General features: G+C 40.5%; 1 protein-coding gene across 1 annotated transcript; it reads right to left on the reverse strand.

The window, feature by feature from the left end:
• Positions 1-385: 385 nt before the first annotated feature.
• LOC110518858 (receptor-binding cancer antigen expressed on SiSo cells) lies at positions 386-19443 on the reverse strand. Its single transcript, XM_021596247.3, has 7 exons — positions 19083-19443; positions 16979-17073; positions 16604-16682; positions 16252-16404; positions 15526-15633; positions 12777-12871; positions 386-4223 (listed from the first exon to the last, which is right to left on the reverse strand). Exons 2-7 carry the CDS (start codon positions 17059-17061, stop codon positions 4106-4108), a joined length of 636 nt encoding a protein of 211 aa, XP_021451922.2. The 5' UTR covers positions 17062-17073; positions 19083-19443; the 3' UTR covers positions 386-4105.
• Between the last annotated feature and the right edge of the window lie 257 nt (positions 19444-19700).

Genomic DNA, 19700 nt, shown 5'->3' on the forward strand with positions numbered 1-19700 from the left:
ATATGGATACTTTACTTAGAATGGCTATTATTGACACAGATGAGACAATTTCAGTTTTACAATGGAAAAATAATTCTGCAGGAACAGAGCAGATTATCCTTCAGCGATCTCTCTACCTCAACTCTTGCCGAAAAACTGATGAGTGAGACATTTTGTTCCAAGAAGTAGGTCATGATCAGTCTCAGTGGTTTGGTCAAGCAGGGGTGTTTTTTGGCGACAGATAGTGACTTTGTGACGATGTTGTTACATGTTATAGCCAGAAATGAAGAGTCAGGACAACTAGGTTTTGGGTTTGAAAAGCATTTGAAAGGAATTTGCATTGCACAAGATTAAAATGCCCTATTAAATCTACTTAAGAGAACAAGCATATCTAATGACACTGGGCTCCATGCATGTAAAAGGTTTATTCAGAATGGTAGTTTTTCCTAATGCAATAAATCGTGGGTGGTGCAAAGAAATATGACTTGAGTGAATCTCGGGAGGACATTTTAGTCCAATACTAAAAATGATGTTCAATCACAAACAAGTCTGAAAAAAAAACAAAAAGTGATTTAATGCAGATTTAATCTTAAAATCCACTTGCTTAACTGGTTTTGTACCTTTGTTTCTGTCATGACTCTAATATTGGTTAACATTCAGACACAACTGAAAAGGGACCCAGAGATTTATTACAGAAAATTAAGGAATGTGCAAAAAAAAGACATTTGACAAAGATAAACATAAAGCACGTATCCCCATCATGCTGACTTTGATAACAATTGGAAGAAGTATTTGCAAAGAAAGCAAAAAGGACAATTGTCAGCGGTATTATTTTCATAATTCTCTCTGGCTAACAACCTCTTTCTTCACGATCCAATGTTCCATGCAATGGGTAATATAATACTATCGATATCAAGAGTCTGAAAAACAGAAATTAATCCCTCATTTACCACAAAGCCCCACCTAAAATAACCATGAAAACACCAGTTTCAAAGGCATCGTTCATTTAGACATTCTATATAACTATTTTTGCCAGAGTCCCCATATTATATACAGGATACCCCAGTGACAGAACAAGGAAAACACAAATGTGTAAAAGGGACTATCAGTTACTCTAATCCAACAGGTCTGTTTAATTGCAAATGTATGTCAGCTCTTACAGCTCCATCTCTGCATATATGTTTCCATGGCAACTAGACCCTTCTGCTTGACATTCCAGTCTCATACACCGGTTGCTGGGAACTCGCACAAAAGCGCACACTTCCATCACAAAAAGCTCCAATTGATTCGACATCAATTGACCATACCAAAATCATATTGATACGTAACAGGTTTAGTCCAGTCAATCAAAAATGCTTTGACTTATGAAATCTATTGACCGATTCTGTTATTAACGGTACACAAATTACAGGAGGGAAGCACGGAGCTTTGCATCTTTTTATTTGCTATGATCACCGATCAAGGATGTCAGTTGGCCATCCAAGTCTGACCACCAAGTTGTCTCAGATAACACAGAGACAGGAGTTTGTATGTGTTATGCTACATTGAAAGTGTAAAATAAAATAAAAACACACATTCAACATAATAACAAAAGGCAAAAGTCATTAAAGAGTCACTTCTATTTTGGTGTATTAAAAAGCAGGGATAAGAACAAGCAGGAACATTTTTTGATTATTCAAGATGTCAGAGATGTTGAGCCTGGCAGATCAGTAACCACAGGATTACCATAGGAACCCACAGTCAACTCTTGAGTATGGCTCAATTAAATTCCCAAATCCCTTTGACAGTGTCCACACACTCAGTTTGAAACTTATTTTTAAGCCTTCAATTAAAAAGTGCAATTCCAGTATATTGAAGGCTGTACAGTAAAAGTACATCAGGAATATCAAGCAACGTCAATGAGAGAATGTGTTTTCGAACAAAGACGACGAGAAACATAATTAAAAAGCACAATAACCAAAGCAACAAAGGGATGTATGTAACTGATATAAAGTGAGAATTACTTTTAATTACACACCTTCATCCTTCTTGTTATAAGACAATGCCAGAGAAATAGGTCTCTTGAGAGTTCACTTGTACTATAGGTACCAGAATATTTACACATATTCCTGGGAAATACAAATGGACAGTTTGTTTTCTGTAACTCAAATCTAATTACTGAACCCAGAGTCATACCTAGCCAAAGTGACATTTGATAGCAAGTCTTTGATATAGGGCAATGCCTAAGGGCATTGCAGAGTATTTATTTAACCCTTCAGACTCAAAGTATTGTCACACAAACTGCAATTGCAGTTGAAGTCGGAAGTTTACATACACTTAGGTTGGAGTCATTAAAACTCGTTTTTCAACCACTCCACAAATTTCTTGTTAACAAACTATAGTTTTCGCAAGTCGGTTCGGAGTAATTTGTCCAAAAATTGCTTACAGACAGATTATTTAACTTATAATTCACTGCATCACAATTCCAGTGGGTCAGAAGTGTACATACACTAAGTTGACTGTGCCTTTAAATAGGTTGGAAAATTCCAGAAAATTCTGTAATGGCTTTAGAAGCTTCTGATAGGCTAATTGACATCATTTGAGTCAATTGGAGGTGTACCTGTGGATGTATTTCAAGGCCTACCTTCAAACTCAGTGCCTCTTTGCTTGACATCATGGGAAAATCAAAAGAAATCAGCCAAGAACACAAGTCTGGTTCATCCTTGGGAGCAATTTCCAAACGCCTGAATGTACCATGTTCATACGTACAAACAATAGTACGCAAGTATAAACACCATGGGACCACGCAGCTGTCATACCGCTCAGGAAGGAGACGTGTTCTGTCTCCTAGAGATGAACGTTCTTTGGTGGGAAAAGTGCAAATCAATCCCAGAACAACAGCAAAGGACCTTGTGAAGCTGCTGGAGGAAACCGGTACATAACTATCTATATCACACAGGAAAAAAAAAAGTCCTATACTGACATAACCTGAAACGCGGATGAGCAAGGAAGAAGCCACTGCTCCAGAACCGCCATAAAAAAGCCAGACTACGGTTTGCAACTGCACATGGGTACAAAGATCATACTTTTTGGAGAAATGTCCTCTGGTCTGATGAAACAAAAAATAGAACTGTTTGGCCATAATGACCATCATTATGTTGGGAGGAAAAAGGGGGAGGCTTGCAAGCCGAAGAACACCATCCCAACTGTGAAGCACGGGTGTGGCAGCATCACATTGTGGGGGTGCTTTGCTGCAGGAGGGACTGGTACACTTCACAAAATAGATGGCACTATGAGGAAGGAAAATGATGTAGATATATTGAAGCAACATCTCAAGACATCAGTCAGGAAGTTAAAAGCTTGGTTGCAAATGGGTCTTCCAAATGGACAATGACCCCAAGCATACTTCAAAAGTTGAGGCAAAATGTCTTAAGGACAACAAAGCTCTGACCTCAATCCTATAGAACATTTGTGGGCAGAACTGAAAAAGCATGTGCGAGCAAGGAGGCCTACAAACCTGACTCAGTTACACCAGCTCACAATTTTAAGGCAATGCTACCAAATACTAATTGAGTGTATGTAAACTCCTGACCCACTGGGAATGTGATGAAAATAAAAGCTGAAATAAATCATTCGCTCTACTATTATTCTGACATTTCACATTCTTAAAATTAAGTTGTGATCCTAACTGACCTAAGGCAGGGAATTTTTACTAGGATTAAATGTCAGGAATTGTGAAAGCCTGAGTTTAAATGTATTTGACTAAGGTGTATGTAAACTTCCGACTTCAACTGTAAATCAGGGTAGTGTTCATTCGGCGCAAAAAAAAAAAAAAAACTGATACAGGGGGTGACTTCCTGAACTTGTTAGATAAAAAAACGCTCATTTCCGTTGCGTGCCCTAATGAACACATCCCAGGCATGCCGTGCCTTTCCGAAAGCTAAATGCAACCGTCTTTGAACAAACATCACACTGGCCAAGCCATATCTCGAATGATGGCTGGTGGACAGAGATTTTTTTTAAATGACCGCTGTGTGGAGTAGAGATGATCTTCGTGTGGAGATGACTAGAGGATAGCGTGATGACGTTTGTCTAAGTGTTCCTTTTCTTGCCCTCCGGCTCACGGGGTGAGTGCTCTAAAAAAATGTTACGAGAGCTTGACCGCAATCTTCTGGTCCTTCTTCATCATCCTTTGAACCTCCTTCTCCATCTTCTTCCTCTGCTGCTCCATGGAACGCTTTTCTCTCTCAGCCATCTTCTGTTGTCTGGTAGACAGGGAAACACAAAAAGGTGCGAGTTTAAAAGGATTGCAACAAACCTCATTACTAAGCTTTTTGAGAGAGCAAAAGTGATAGTTCAGGAGGTAGAGAGAGAGAGAGAAAAAAAATAAAAAAATACTGCCAACCAAGTTTCCCTGAAGTCCCTGAATTTTCTGTGTGCAAATAATGCCTTTCTTTCATGTTGACTTTGTGCTGAACATTCTTAATATACTGCCACCTGCTGGATAACAACTAAACTTGCAGAGCTCTTGACAATATGACAGTAATATGACACTGAACATGACAGGATTTTCACATTGAACTAGGGCTGTCCCCGACAATTCGTCTCGTCCACATTTTTAAACGTGTTTTTCCCCCCATAAAATGACACATCCCTATGTGTTTTAATCAAATCAACTATATGTACTGAGCTTGGCTGATGCTTTAAGCGCACCGTTTGATGAAATAGTTAAAAGACACACAAATGACTACAGGGAGTAATGACTGCATTTGATTTGATTGTGTAGGGCCGGGCTCAGACTTGCTGCACTGGTTAAAAAAAATTACAGCGAGTGACTGTGTGACTGTCTCTCTCTCACCTCCCTGCTGCAGTGACCACAGAACATCAATCTATTGTTTATTTTTTTGCTGAAGCTACAACATAATTACAGCCATTTCTGACTGAAAGGTTCTGGTACCGAAATCCTTCATTTGTTTAGGAAAAACATTCCCTATTCCCTCAACCCTTGCTCTATTTACGTGACAAATGTATGCATCGCATGCATGTGACCACTAGGGACTGACCTATACCATGATCACATCAATAACTTGGATATAACAAACTCCAAACACGTGACAGCAAAATGGATGCTAAGGACGTGACAAATAAATTCGAAACGGGGGAATGTTTTAATGGATGCTCAGGAGGAAGTCAGATGTGTGGAATAAATTGTAACTTTTTGTGGAAAATATTGGGAGGTCAAGTAAAGTTTTTATTACAGCAAAGACTCAAAAACAGTCGCATTCATTCATGAATGCAATTTCCGAAATGAAACGGTTTATTTATTGTTTACGCCAATTACTCAAGGAATGCTTTATTTTAAAACTAAAATGCTGGATTGCATCTCAAATCATGAATGACTCGTATGCTGTGTGATGACATGAATGAATGATTAATGGATACAGTAGCCTACAGAAGTATTTAAATACAGGCCTAAGTAAGTTACCGTATTAAGCCTAAACAGGATGTACTCTTAGGCCTACAGCTCAATGGTTATACAAGGATGTTATATAAACTTACTAATGGTAATGACATTACTTATTATTATTAGAAGGATGATAATAATAATAATAATAATAATAGTAACAATAAGGAGATCAAGAAAAAAAAAAAGAGGGTTATTACAAATATTATTTCTTCTGACAATTTGGAACAGTATAAACAAAATAATACCAGAGGCTGTTCTAACGGGGGAAAAAAGTGTAAAGCTTTTATGACAGCATAGCAAAGATTAAAAACAGACGAATGTGAAATTGTTTATCCGACATGTGGTTGTGTGAGGCTTGGTGCTGACGTTGGTGCTGACGGAATGAATAGGCTATTAAACAAACACACAAAAAGGCATCAAAAGCAGGATCTGCCTTATTTCTGTTGATATATATGGATTATTTACAGTGGCAAGAAGTTACAAGGATGTGAACCCTGTGGAATCACCTGGATTTATGCTTAAATTAGTCATCAAATTTGATCATCCAAGTCAGAACAATAGACAAAAATAGTGTGCTTAAGCTAATAACACAAATTGTATTTTTGTCTATATTGAATACATCATTTAAACATTCACAGTGTAGGTTGGAAAAAGTATGTGAACCTCTAGGCTAATGACTTCTCCAAAAGCTAATTGAGGTCAGGAGTCAGCTAACCTGGAGCCCAATCAATGAGACGAGATTGGAGATGTTGGTTAGGAGCTGCCTTTCCCTATAAATTTTTTTAAATTAAAAATCACTACATTTGAGTTCGCTATTCACAAGAAGCATTGCATGATGCAAACCATGCCTCAAACAAAAGAGATCTCAGAAGACCTAAGATTAAGAATTGTTGACTTGCATTAAGCTGGAAAGGGTTACCAAAGTACCTCGAAAAGCCTTGATGTTCATCAGTCCACTGTAAGACAAACGGTCTATAAATGGAGAACGTTCAGCACTGTTGCTACTCTCCCTAGAAGTGGCCGTCCTGCAAAGATGACTGCAAGAGCACAGCACAGAATGCTCAGAGGTTAAGAAGAATCCTAGTGTCAGCTAAAGACTTACAGAATTCTCTGGAACATGCTAACATCTCTATCGACAACACTAAACAAGAATGGTGTTCATGGAAAGACAACACGGAAGAAGATACTGCTGTCAAAAAAAAAAAAAAACATAGCTGAACATCTGAAGTTTGCAAAAGTGCACCTGGATGTTCCACAGTGCTACTGGCAAAATATTCTGTGGACAGATGAAACTACAGTTGAGTTGTTTGGAAGGAACACAACATGTGGAGGAAAAAAAGGCACAGCACACCAACATCAAAACCTCATCCCAACTGTAAAGTATGGTGGAGCGAGCATCATGGTTTGGGGCTGCATTGCTGCCTCAGGGCCTGGACAACCAGCTATCATCGACGGGAAAATGAATTCAAGTTTTTCAAGACATTTTGCAGGAGAATGTTAGGCGCTTTGTCTGCCAATTGAAGCGCAACAGAAGTTGGGTGATGCAACAGGACACCGACCCAAAACACATAAGTAAATCATCAACAGAATAGCTTCAACAGAAGAAAATACACCTTCTGGAGTGGACCAGTCAGAGTCCTGACTTCAACCCAATTGAGATGCTGTGACATGACCTAAAGAGAGCAGTTCACACCAGACATCCCAAGAATATTGCTGAACTGATACAGTTTAGTAAAGAGGAATGGTCCAAAATTCCTCCTGACTACAGAAAACGTTTGGTTGAGGTTATTGCTGCCAAAGGAGGGTCAAACAGTTATTAAATCCAAGGGTTCACATATTTTTCCACCCTGCACTGTGAATGTTTACACGGTGTGTTCAATAAAGACATGAAAACGTGTAATTGTTTGTGTGTTAGTTTAAGCAGAATGTGTCCATTGTTGTGACCTAGATGAAGATCAGATCAAATTTTATGACCAATTGATGTAGAAATCTAGGTATTTCCAAAGGGTTCACATACTTATTCTTACCACATATACATTTAACAGTTAGGCTATTGATTATAGACCTAATTAAGTTGGGGTTTCCTCTCGCCTCACTTTTCTTAGAAAATTAAGGAAAGGGCTTTTCTTGTCTCCTAACACCGCTGCGGTCTCCAACCATTGTTCTCAACAGTGGTGTAAATTGCAAAATTGGGGGGTATGGGGTATTTATATTTTTCACAACTTTTACTTTACTACATCCGAATTGAAAATAATGTACTTTTTACTCCATACAATTTCCCTGACACCCAAAATAACTTCCGTTTTGAATGCAGGACAGGAAATGGTCTAATTCATGCACTTAACAAGAACATCCCTGGTCAGCCTACTGCCTCTGATCTAGCGGGCTCACTAAACACACACTTGGTTTGTAAATGATGTCTGAGTCTTGGAGTGTGCCCTAGCTATCCTAAAAAATAAGAATTGAATACGAAAAAAGAAATACAACAAAAACAGTACCGTTAACCTCTTGAATCTAGGGGGCACTATTTTCATTTTTGGAAAAATAACGTTCCCAAAGTAAACAGGCTATTTTGTCAGGACAAGATGCTAGAATATGCATATAATTGACAGCTTAGGATAAAAAACACTTTAAAGTTTCCAAAATTGTAAAAAATATTGTCTGTGAGTATAACAGAACTGATATTGCAGGCGAAAGCCTGAGAAAAATCCAATCAGGAAGGGACTCTTATTTAGAAACCTCTGCGTTCCTATAAGTCCCTATTGAGCAGTGAAAGGGATATCAACCAGATTCCTTTTTCTATGGCTTCCCTAATGTGTCTAGTGTCACAATACATAGTTTCAGGCTTTTATTTTGAAAAATGAGCCTGAACGTCAACATTGTGTCAGTGGTCAGCTGAAGTCTCTCAGTGTTTTGTGCATAAAGGACAAATGCGGCCATTGTTTCTCCCGGTTGATATATTATCGAATAGATATTTGAAAAACACCTTGAGGATTGATTATAAACAACGTTTGCCATGTTTCTGTCGATATTATGGAGCCAATTTTGAATATTTTTCAGCGTTGTCGTTTCCGGTAGATTTCTCAGCCAAACGTGAAGAACAAACGGAGCTATATCGCCTACAAAAATATTTTTGGAAAAAAGGAACATTTGCTATCTAACTGGGAGTCTCATGAGTGAAAACATCCGAAGCTCAAAGGTAAACGACTTAATTTGATTGCTTTTCTGATTTGTGCCCAGGTTGCCTGCTGCTAGCTAGGCATAATGCTATGCTAGGCTATCAATAAACTTACACAAATGCTTGTCTTGCTTTGGCTGTAAAGCATATTTTCAAAATCTGAGATGACAGGGTGATTAACAAAAGGCTAAGCTGTGTTTCAATATTTTCTAGTAATATTTATGTCTGTTGCATTATGCTAATTAGTGTCAGTTGATGACAACGCTCCTGGACCCGGGATGGGTAGTATCAAGAGGTTTAAGTTATCTTTTACAATTGGGTACTTTTGCCACCACTGGTTCTCAACACCAATATGCTGTTTAACGTTGATATTACTCACATAGCAACATGGTTTAGGAAAAGGTGCCAATTCAACAGCGCACTGATGTGTTTCCGCAGAGAGCGACCGCTATTGCGGGAGAAAGCACATTTGTTATAAAATAATAATTGTTATTAGTGTCGGACCACTGTTCTTACATAATATAACCATATACATTTCCAGTAGAACAAATTTTAGAGTGATGGACTGTGCCCCACAGCCTCCACTCAGACAGACGCAAATCTGACAGGTGTCTTGTACACCATGATTAATTTTGTTTTGCTACTGGTCGTCTAAAGAAATCTCAGTCGGCCAACAGCCTATTGCCCAAACAATCAACCAGTCGACTAACTCAGTGCCTCTGCTTGACATCATGGGAAAATCAAAAGAAATCAGCCAAGACCTCAGAAAACCAATTGTAGACCTCCACAAGTCTGGTTCATCCTTGGGAGCAATTTTCAAAATGACTGAAAGTACCACGTTCATCTGTACAAACAATAGTATGCAAGTACTGGGACCATGGGACCATGGGACCATGCAGCCGTCATACCGCTCAGGAAGGAGACGTGTTCTGTCTCCTAGAGATGAATGTACTTTTGTGCGAAAAGTGCAAATCAACCCTGGAACAGCAAAGGACCGTGTGAAGCTGCTGGAGGAAACAGGTAAAAGCGTATTTATATCCACAGTAAAAATTAGTCCTATAGACATAACCTGAAAGGCCGCTCAGCAAGGAAGAAGCCACTGCTCCAAAATCTCCATAAAAAAGCCAGACTATGGTTTGCAATTGCACATGGGGACAAAGATCATACTTTTTGGAGAAATGTCCTCTGGTCTATAGAACTGTTTGGCCATAATGACCGTTATGTTGTGAGGAAAAAGGGGGAGGCTTGCAAGCCGAAGAACACCCATCCCAACCGTGAAGCACAGGGTGGAAGCAACATGTTGTGGGGGTGCTTTGCTGCAGGAGGGACTGGTGCACTTCACAAAATAGATGGCATCATGAGAAGGAAAATGATGTGGACATATTGAAGCAACATCTCAAGACATCAGTCAGGAAGTTAAAGTTTGGTCGCAAATGGGTCTTCCAATGACCCCAAGCATACTTCCAAGTTGTGGCAAAATGGCTTAAGGAAAACACAGTCAAGGTATTGGAGTGGCCATCACAAACCCCTGACCTCAATCCTATAGAAAGGTTGTGGGCAAAACTGAAAAAGGATGTGCGAGAATGGAGGCCTTCAAACCTGACTCAGTTACACCAGCTCTGTCAGGATGGGCCAAAATTCACCCAACTTATTGTGGGAAGCTTGTGGAAGGCTACACGAAACGTTTGACCCAAGTTAAACAATTTTAAAAGCAATGCTACCAAATACTAATTGAGTGCATGTAAACTTCTGACCCACTGGGAATGTGATGAAAGCAATAAAAGCCGAAATTAGCATTCTCTCTACTATTATTCTGACATTTCACATTCTTAAAATAAAGTGGGGATCCTAACTGACCTAAGACAGGCCATTTTTACTAGGATCAAATGTCAGGAATTGTGAAAAACTGAGTGTAAATGCATTTGGCTAAGGTGTATGTAAACTTCCGACTTCAACTGTATCCTTGAGAGTCTATCTATTCCCAATACACAAATATATCAGGAGCCATATCTACATGGTATAGGTCTCAAAAATATTTTCAAAAACAGAATTGCATTTAAAATATTCTCTAGACCCCTCAAACTCAAATCTGAACCTCGAAGTAGAGGGCTGCCTGTGGGTCCCGACAGAGATCATTGAGGTGAGGTCAGCCTTTTTCATGCTGTGGGTGGGAGTAGGCAGACAGATGACTTCTGGATTAAATTATATGTTGTTGCACAGATTATTTGGAAACGGTCATCGTTCTTCTTTGTATGCGTTGGCCTTCTTATTGTATTAAAAGCACATCTTTGTCACATTATTCACACACACACACTCAGAATTCGCTGCTTCAACTTTAGCAATTATCTCTCATCTAGTTGGGCGTGAGATCAAGCACGACTCGTACACAAAAGTATGTGGATTTTGCTATTTCCACCACACTCGTTGCTGACAGGTGTATAAAAATCAAGCACACAGCCACGTATTATCCATAGACAAACATCGGCAGTAGAATGGCCTTACTGAAGAGCTCAGTTACTTTCAAAGTGGCACCGCCATATGATGCCACCGCCATATGATGGGCGCAACAAGGGCTCAGCCGCAAAGTGGTAGGCCACAGAAGCTCACAGAACAGGAGTGCTGAAGCGCATAAAAATTGTCTGTCCTCAGTTGCAACACTCAATACCGAGTTCCAAACTGCCAAGGGAAACAACGGCAGCAAAAGAACTGTTCGTCGGGAGCATCATGAAATGGGTTTCCATGGCCAAGCAGCACCACACAAGCCTAAGATCACTATGCTCAATACCAAGCATCGGCTTGAGTGGTGTAAAGCTCGCCACCATTGGACTCCACAGCAGTGGAAACGCATTCTCTGGAGGGATGAATCACGCTTCACCATCTTGCAGTCCGACAGACCCATCTGGGTTTGGCGGATGCCAGGGGAAAGCTACCTGCCACAATTCATAGTGCCAATTGTATAGTTTAGTGGAGGAGGAATAATGGTCTGGGGCTGTTTTCCATGGGTCGGGCTAGACCCTTTAGTTCCAGTGAAGGGAAATCTTAATGCTACAGCATACAGTGACATTTCTAAACAATTCTGATCTTCCAACTTTGTGGCAATATTTTGGGGAAGGCCCTTTCCTGTTTCAGCATGAAAATACCCCCATGCAGAAAGCGAGGTCCATACAGAAACGGTTTGTTGAGATCGGTTTGGAATAACTTGACTGGCCTGCACAGAGCTCTGACCTCAACCCCATTGAACACCTTTGGGATGAATTGTAACGCCGACTGCGATCCAGGCCTAATTGCCCAACATCAATGCCCGACCACACTAATGCTCGTGGCTGAATGGAAGCCTCAACAACGTTCCAACATCTAGTGGAAAACCTTCCAAGAACAGTGGAGGCTGTTATAGCAGCAAATGGGAGACCAACCTCATATTAATGCCCATGAGTTTGGAAAGACGTTCGATGAGCAGGTGTCCACATACTTTTGGTAATGTAGTGTATATGTGTGGTCTCATTGAAATAGAATAGGCTGCCAATGCATGGGTGGAGAATCACTGGCAGTTATCTTTCCAAGGAAATGTACTACCTGAATATGATTAGGCTATCGTTCACTACATTGCGTATAAATACATATTTATAACCCATATTTGTCTCAGTCTTAAAATCTTCCCACTCCTAAAAAGGTAGGCTAAAAATAGCTCAAGAGAAAGTGCAAGTCTCTCTACGTCTAGCATATTGGCTGATATAGCCCACTAATACCGATAGCTTAATATAAACGGGCTACTTGAAAATCTCAGGTAATTTAACCTAGGCTATTTCTTAGGTTATTGTTTGCGCATTTTCGATATTGCCTAATGAGCACAACATTGCTGGGACCATGGCTGGCAAGTGAGCTGCGTACATACGCCTAAAATAACATCACAAGACAGTGGTAAGGCTCAGAACCAGTTATACGGATAGCGGTTGGGAGCAGGAGGAAGAAATCAGTCCCGCGCAGACAACATCGAAGCCAGTTCCACACCCCCCCCCCCCCCCAATTCTTCCCCTCCAATCAGGGTCTGATTTAGACCTGGGACATCAGTTAGGTGAAATTCATTGTCAGGTAAAACAGAAAACCAGCAGGCTCTGGACCTGTAGTGTAAGATTTGAATACCCTTGCTCTTCACATTATTAAAAGTGCTATCACCTGAGCACCAAATCGGCCTCCCAGGCAGCATCTGACGACTCATCCTCCCAGGCGTTGGCGTCCTCATGCCAGGTATCCATGTCTCCAAGCTCAGACTGTGGGACAGAGGAGGACAGGAATGCAGTCAGGACACGGTCGCTGACACAGTATAGGAAGGCGGTGGGAGCTAATCTCCATTAGCAACTATTCTTCACAACACTATAAAACCTTTATTCAACATGAATACAGAGAACTGTGGCCCTGGAGGACTTGTGCACTCCTGGGAATGAACAATGTCAGAGCACTGGTCCAACTAAAACAGACGTTTGAGATGGTGAACTAAAAAGAGACTCAGACTTCCTCATATTGCTATAGAGAGATGGTCTGTAATCCTTGAAACAAGAAATTGGACAGGCGTTGGCTAGCTGCTAAGTTTTTTGGTGTGAGGTTTTGAAATCTGGACAGTGGATAGAGCAGTACCACCTCTCTCAAAGCCCCTCACCACCAAATATCATAATTGGATAATTCTCCACCCCCCTGAGTCAATACTTGGTGGAAGCACCTTTGGCAGCCATTACAGCTGTGTGTGAATAACTTGGAATAAGATTCTACCAATTTTGCACAACTCTTAGGGCAATATAAATCCATTGTTTGTCGTCAAAATTGCTCAAGCTCGTTACATTTGGTTGGAAATCTTTGACGGACAGCAATATCCAAAAAAACTGGTATCAGATTTTCAAGCAAATTTCAGTCAGGACTAAAAAGTATTTCTAGTGGGTCTATCCAACGGTCAGGTTCAGAAAACTGAATGCAACAACATTGCATTCATTCCAAATTACTGGCCTGTATGACAAAGTGGAAATAAATACACCTGTGTAAAATTTATTAAAAAATAAAATAAAAAAAATAAGAAATAATCCACTCCAAATGATCCATTCTGTTTGCAACAAGGCTGATAAGTAATATTAAAAACTACAGGATTGGGTCAAATCCAATACAACACAGAGTGAAACCCTCTATATTTTCAAGTAATGTGGTGGCAAAATTTTATGGGTATGCTTGTCATCAGCAGGGACTGCATAGTTTGTCAGGATAAAAAAAGTTTGCGGAAAACCCGACTCGGTCTTCTGTAACCCTAAACCTGAGATACATTTTTTTTCAGCGAGACAATTACACACATTTTAATGCCAAAGACACGCCAGAATGGCTTTCCAAGAGATGCTGAGTGTTCCTGTGTGGTCTAGTCTCAGTCCAGACTTTAATCTGCGTAAAATAATCTAAATCCAAGTTTAAATATTGCTGTCTGTCAATGATCCCCAACCAAATGTTGAGTTTGAGCAATTTTAACAAAAACAACAGATATAAACTCAGCAAAAAAAGAAACGTCCTCTCGTGGTCAACTGCATTTATTTTCAGCAAACGTAACATGCGCAAATATTTGTATGAGCATAACTAAATTTAACAACTTCCACAGACATGTGACTAACAGAAACGGAATAATGTGTCCACGAACAAGTGGGGGGGGTCAAAATCTTGAGATTGCCTGCAATGACAACAACCTCAGTCCGATGATGCTGTGAAACACCGCCCACCAAACCATGACGGACCCTCCACCCCAAATCGATCCCGCTCCAGAGTACAGGCCTCGGTGTAACGCTCATTCCTTCGACGATAAACGAGAATCCGACCATCACCCCTGGTAAGACAAAACCGCGACTCATCAGTGAAGAGCACTTTTACCAGTCCTGTCTGGTCCATCAACGGTGGGTTTGTGCCCATAGGCGACATTCTTGCAGGTGATGTCTGGTGAGGACCAGCCTTAACAACAGGCCTACAAGCCCTCAGTCCAGCCTCTCTCAGCTTATTGCGGAAAGTCTGAGCACTGATGGAGAAATTGTGCGTTCCTGGTGTAACTCTGGCAGTTGTTGTTGCCATCCTGCACCTGTCCCGCAAGTGTGATGTTCGGATGTACCGATCTTGTGCAGGCGTGGTCTGCCACTGCGAGGACGATCAGCTGTCCGTCCTGTAGCGCTGTCTTAGGCGTCTCACAGTAGGGATATTGCAATGTATTGCCCTGGCCACATCTGCAGTCCTCATGCCTCCTTGTAGCATGCCTAAGGGCACGTTCACACATATGAGCAGAGACCCAGGGGATTTTTCTTTTGGTGTTTTTCAGAGTCAGTAGAAGGCCTCTTTAGTGTCCTAAGTTTTCATAACTGTGATCTTAATTGCCTACCGTCTGTAAGCTGTTAGTGTCTTAACAACTGTTTCACAGGTGCATGTTCATTAATTGTTTATGGTTCATTGAACAAGCATGGTAAACAGTGTTTAAATCCTTTACAATGAAGATCTGTGAAGTTATTTGGATTTTTACAAATTATCTTTGAAAGACAGGGTCCTGAAAAAGGGACGTTTATTTTTTTGCTGAGTTTGTTGCCCTAAGAGTTGTGTAAAGTTGTTAGAATCTCATTCCAAATTATTAACAGCTGCAAAGGTTGCCAAAGGTGCTTCCACCAAGTATTAACACAGGCGGGAGGAGACTTATCCCAACTACGATATTTCAGTTGTGTTTTATTAATTTAGAACATTTTCTATAACTTTCTTTCACTCTGAAAATGTGGACTAGGTTGTGTAGCGCTGTCGAAAAAAAACAACTAATTTCATCTAATTTTAGATTACATTTTATGGCAACAAAATGTGAGAAAAAAGGCTCAAGAGGGTGTAAACTTTCTATAGGCACTGTACTCTGGGCGATGCTACACAAACTCACAGATGGCTGAATGAAGGAGGTGTCCTGAGTGGCTGCCAGTCTGCTGGAGAAGCCCGCACTGCCATCGGGTACCAAGTAGTTGAGTGGCTCCCTCTTCTTCAGTACAATCTAGGGTGGGGACAGAGAGAAAAGAGACAAGTTAAAACTACTAAGACTCAACAATATGATATGGCGCGACTACAAGCAGCAGCGTGGCCAGCGATATTCTCGACAGAGTGTGAGGCAAGAGGCTGCACGCTTCATCACCAAAACAAATACTGTTAAGCATCAGTGCATATGCACGGGAGTTTGCTGCGCCCTCTCATGCCATGTGATAGCGCGGTGAAAACAAATGTTGAACAGTGCAGCCTCGCCTTTTAGGCAATTTCTGTTTGTATTGGGAGTTACCCTGCTCCTCCCTTCTGGTAAAAATATATTGCCGAGTCTACCTTTAATTAGTGTTGAGAAATGCACTTTAAGTTGGAATCCATAATTCATGAAAATGCCTCATCCATTTGGGATATTTCAACAAAGAAGTTAAGTCAAACAACAATCACCTTTTCCCCCTTGGACATCATTGCATGCACATATAATACTAGAGTATGTGCAGTACTGCGATTTCTTTTTATCATGCTGTCTGATACTCCCCTCATGAGTTTCATCAACTAAACAAAACAAACACAACAACAAAAGACACTAGGGCGAACAGTGGCACAAATGTCAGCTTTAAATGAAGACCCAGCCTACTTTCTGTGTTTTCCTGATGGTGGGAGCCATGTCTTTGAAGTAGTCTGGTTCCACTTCCTCGCCAGGCTGTGGTGGCACATTGCCATTACCGCCCTCGATCTTGATACTTGTGGGACCATCTTCATCCCACGAGCTCCATTCTTCAATCTCTGCCTGCACAGGGTTTGGTCAAATAATATAACGAAAATAAAGAGAAAGGATTTAAGTGTGCCACAAAGTAAAAATTGACTGTTGGTTGCACAGTTAATGCTTGATGATGTAATTAATGACAATAGGGGGAAAGCAGGTTTGTTAGCACTTACAGCACATTATTGCTAACATTATGCATCTTATAAACTTGTATATCACTGACCGGTTTGGGTACTGATGAAAAATCAACCGTCGTTGGAAGAGATATCTGATCCCCACTTAGCTTACGCAACCTCCCAGATCTATGTCAAAACAGGAAATGTGCTTACCGTCAAAACTGTGGGCCACCACAAAAACATACATTTTTAGAGCAAAGGCATTCCATGGGAAGCAATTTTCACATGCAAATAGCATTTGATTTCTATGCTAATGTATTTGGTAGTGCTCAAGGAATGGCATTCTATATCATTAATTTCAACATTAAGTAAAGTGACTGGAAAGCTTAGACTACGGCTGTCAGATTTGACCGAATCTGACACGGCAAAGGGTTCTAGATCAGTTTTGCTTCTTCCAATTCAACATAATGGTTGTTCCTTACCTGCATATTAACCTTTTGAAGAATGAAAGGAAGGTTGCAAGCCATGTGCAAATCTTGAAAAGGCGAAACTGAGAGATGGCCATGGTGAAGCTGAGCTAAAAGGAGGACATACATCATAATTTGATTTATAAATGAGAATTTTCAAGCAAGACTGTCATCAACATCCATCTAATAAATGAGTAAGTTTGCTAGCTGTAATAGCTTTTGTCATTAGCATAGCTATAAAGTTTGCTAGCTATTTTCTTCCTGGTTACTACTTCCTCCTGGCAATTTAAAAAGTATCACAGTATGAGTCATAATACCCATAAAACCTAGCAGTCAAACAGAGAAATGGTTCCAATTGTTTTTACACCATTGATGTTTACCATAAGGGATTTTAGATATTTTTGAAAAATAAGGGCTGCGTTTCGTGTAGGCTTATCCTGGCGTGACATTTTGATAACTGTGTAAATCTCTCTAGGACAGTGACTAACAAAATACCTGCCTGTAATTACCCCCCAAAAAATGAAATGCTAATTAGCTTCTAATGTGGCCATCATAAAGAACTACAAATGCCAGGATCTGGACGAGACTGCCGAATCGAGGCAAAGGTAAGCATCTCTGGATTAACTATGTTAGCTAAATGTAGTAATGAATAAATTGGCTACATTTCTTTAAATGGGCAATTATGTGAACCGTCTTGTGCAAGTTTTAAATTGACAATGCCTGTTAGCAAAGGTGTCAGCTAGAGATGATGTGCAGGAGCTTGCAGGGATTTGTAGTTTAGCATGTCGTCTACTTTGATGCTATTTAGCATTTTCAAATCTGAGAGTAAATAGTTGTGTTGTTATTTTTATTGATTTGGCCAAAGCTTTTGATACGGTAGACCATTCCATTCTTGTGGGCCGGTTAAGAAATATTGGTGTATCTGAGGGGTCTTTGGCCTGGTTTGCTAACTACTCTCAGAGTGCAGTGCATAAAGTCAGAACATTTGCTGTCTCAGCCACTGCCCATCACCAAGGTCATCTCTGTATATCTGTCACAAGACACACTGGTTGATGCTCATTTATAAAACCCTCTTAGGGCTCACTCCACCCTATCTGAGAAATATACTGCAGCCCTCATCCTCCACATACAACACCCGTTCTACCAGTCACATTCTGTTAAAGGCCCCCAAAGCACACATCCTTGGGTCTTTTGTCTTTTCAGTTCGCTGCAGCTGGCGACTGGAACAAGTTGCAAAAACACACTCAAACTGGACAGTTTTATCTCAATCTCTTCATTCAAAGAGTCAATCATGGACACTCTTACTGACAGTTGTGGCTGCTTTGCAAGTGATGTATTGTTGTCTCAACCTTCTTGCCCTTTGTGCTGTTGTCTGTGCCATGTTGTGCTGCTGCCATGTTGCTACCATGCTGTTGTCAGCAAGGGCTCTCTTTATGTAGTTTTGTCTCTTGTCCTGATGTGTTTTGTCTTAATTATATCCCAGCCCCCGTCCACACAGGCCATTTGGTAGGCCGTCATTGTAAATAATAATTTGTTTTTAACTGACTTGCCTAGTTAAATAATGGTTAAAAAATAAATGTATTGATAAGTCACCTTGTCCGAGAGATTTCCATGGTTATCAAAACGTCACGCCAGGGTAAGCCTACACGAAACAACCCTTAATGAACTGTTTCGAAAATCTCTATGGGTAAAATTTCTGTTTGAAGAACTATTGGAACCATTTCCCTGTTTGAACGCTAGGTTTTAAGGATATTATGAGACCACCGTGGGGCTCAATTTCTGCATCATCTAATGCACCCATTCAAAACAACTGAGAACTCATACAAATACGAGCTCAAATCATGCAGGTCGGAAAGTCGGAACTCAAGAAAGAGGTCCGAGTTGCCGAGTTGGAAATCCGAGTTGGATTACCGTTCATATCGATTTTCCATTGAAGATCGTTTATTTCTGGATTCCGAGTTGTTTTGGACGCAATTAAGTCGGAGATATCAGAGTTCCCAGTTGTTCTGAACGCGGCATTCTAATCAAGTCTAGGTAACGTTAGATATATTTTTTGGGGGTCTGAAACGGATATAGACAGTTAGCTCATTGTCTTCATTGCTAAAATACAGACACTCACCGTACAGCTCAATATACTTGCTTAGCTGACAGCTGGCGAATCAGATGTGGCCGTCCCCAGAATTCATGTGTTTAGCTAGCTAGCGCTAACTTAGCAAAATAGCATACCGATATGCAACGTATTTTTCCTTGTAAATTTCACTCTCGAAACAACACACTTGCAATAATGACACCAGTCATATCACAAGCGTATGTGTCTAACAGCTGCTACCTAGCATCCGTTCTCATTATTTATTCCATCAATATTTGTCGCTTCTTCATAGCCTCATGGCTGCCATCTTGAAACTGGGGAGAGGATGTGGAACCAAAGCCGGGGCAAGAGGCACACTAAGTATCTCTGGGCTATGGTAGGCGTTGGTCTTCTGCCCCCCAGTGGTAGAACATATCATAGGACTTTGGCTTTATTTGAGCTGTTCTGTGAAATGTTATAGGCATAAAAAAAACGCATTTGGTTAATAAAAGTATAAATGTCATCCAGGCAAACTATGGATGTATGAGTAAATAATTAGGACCATTAACCAGTGGTGTAAAGTACTTAAGTAAAAATACTTGAAATTACTACTTAAGTCGTTTTTTGGGCTATCTGTACTTTACTATTTATATTTTTGCCAACTTTTAC

This window comes from Oncorhynchus mykiss, chromosome 3 (genome assembly GCF_057628025.1).
Source record: "Oncorhynchus mykiss isolate SJ-2025 chromosome 3, ASM5762802v1, whole genome shotgun sequence".
In the NCBI taxonomy this organism is placed as follows: Eukaryota; Metazoa; Chordata; class Actinopteri; order Salmoniformes; family Salmonidae; genus Oncorhynchus; species Oncorhynchus mykiss.

Coding starts and splice junctions, on each gene's coding strand:
- LOC110518858 (XM_021596247.3), bottom strand. CDS start 17,061: ATGGCCATCTCTCAGTTTCGCCTTTTCAAGATTTGCACATGGCTTGCA. Junction 16,683..16,978: donor TTCAAAAGGTTAATATGCAG/GTAAGGAACAAC, acceptor GTTTTGACATAG/ATCTGGGAGGTTGCGTAAGC. Junction 12,872..15,525: donor CCTCCTTCATTCAGCCATCT/GTGAGTTTGTGT, acceptor TCTGTCCCACAG/TCTGAGCTTGGAGACATGGA.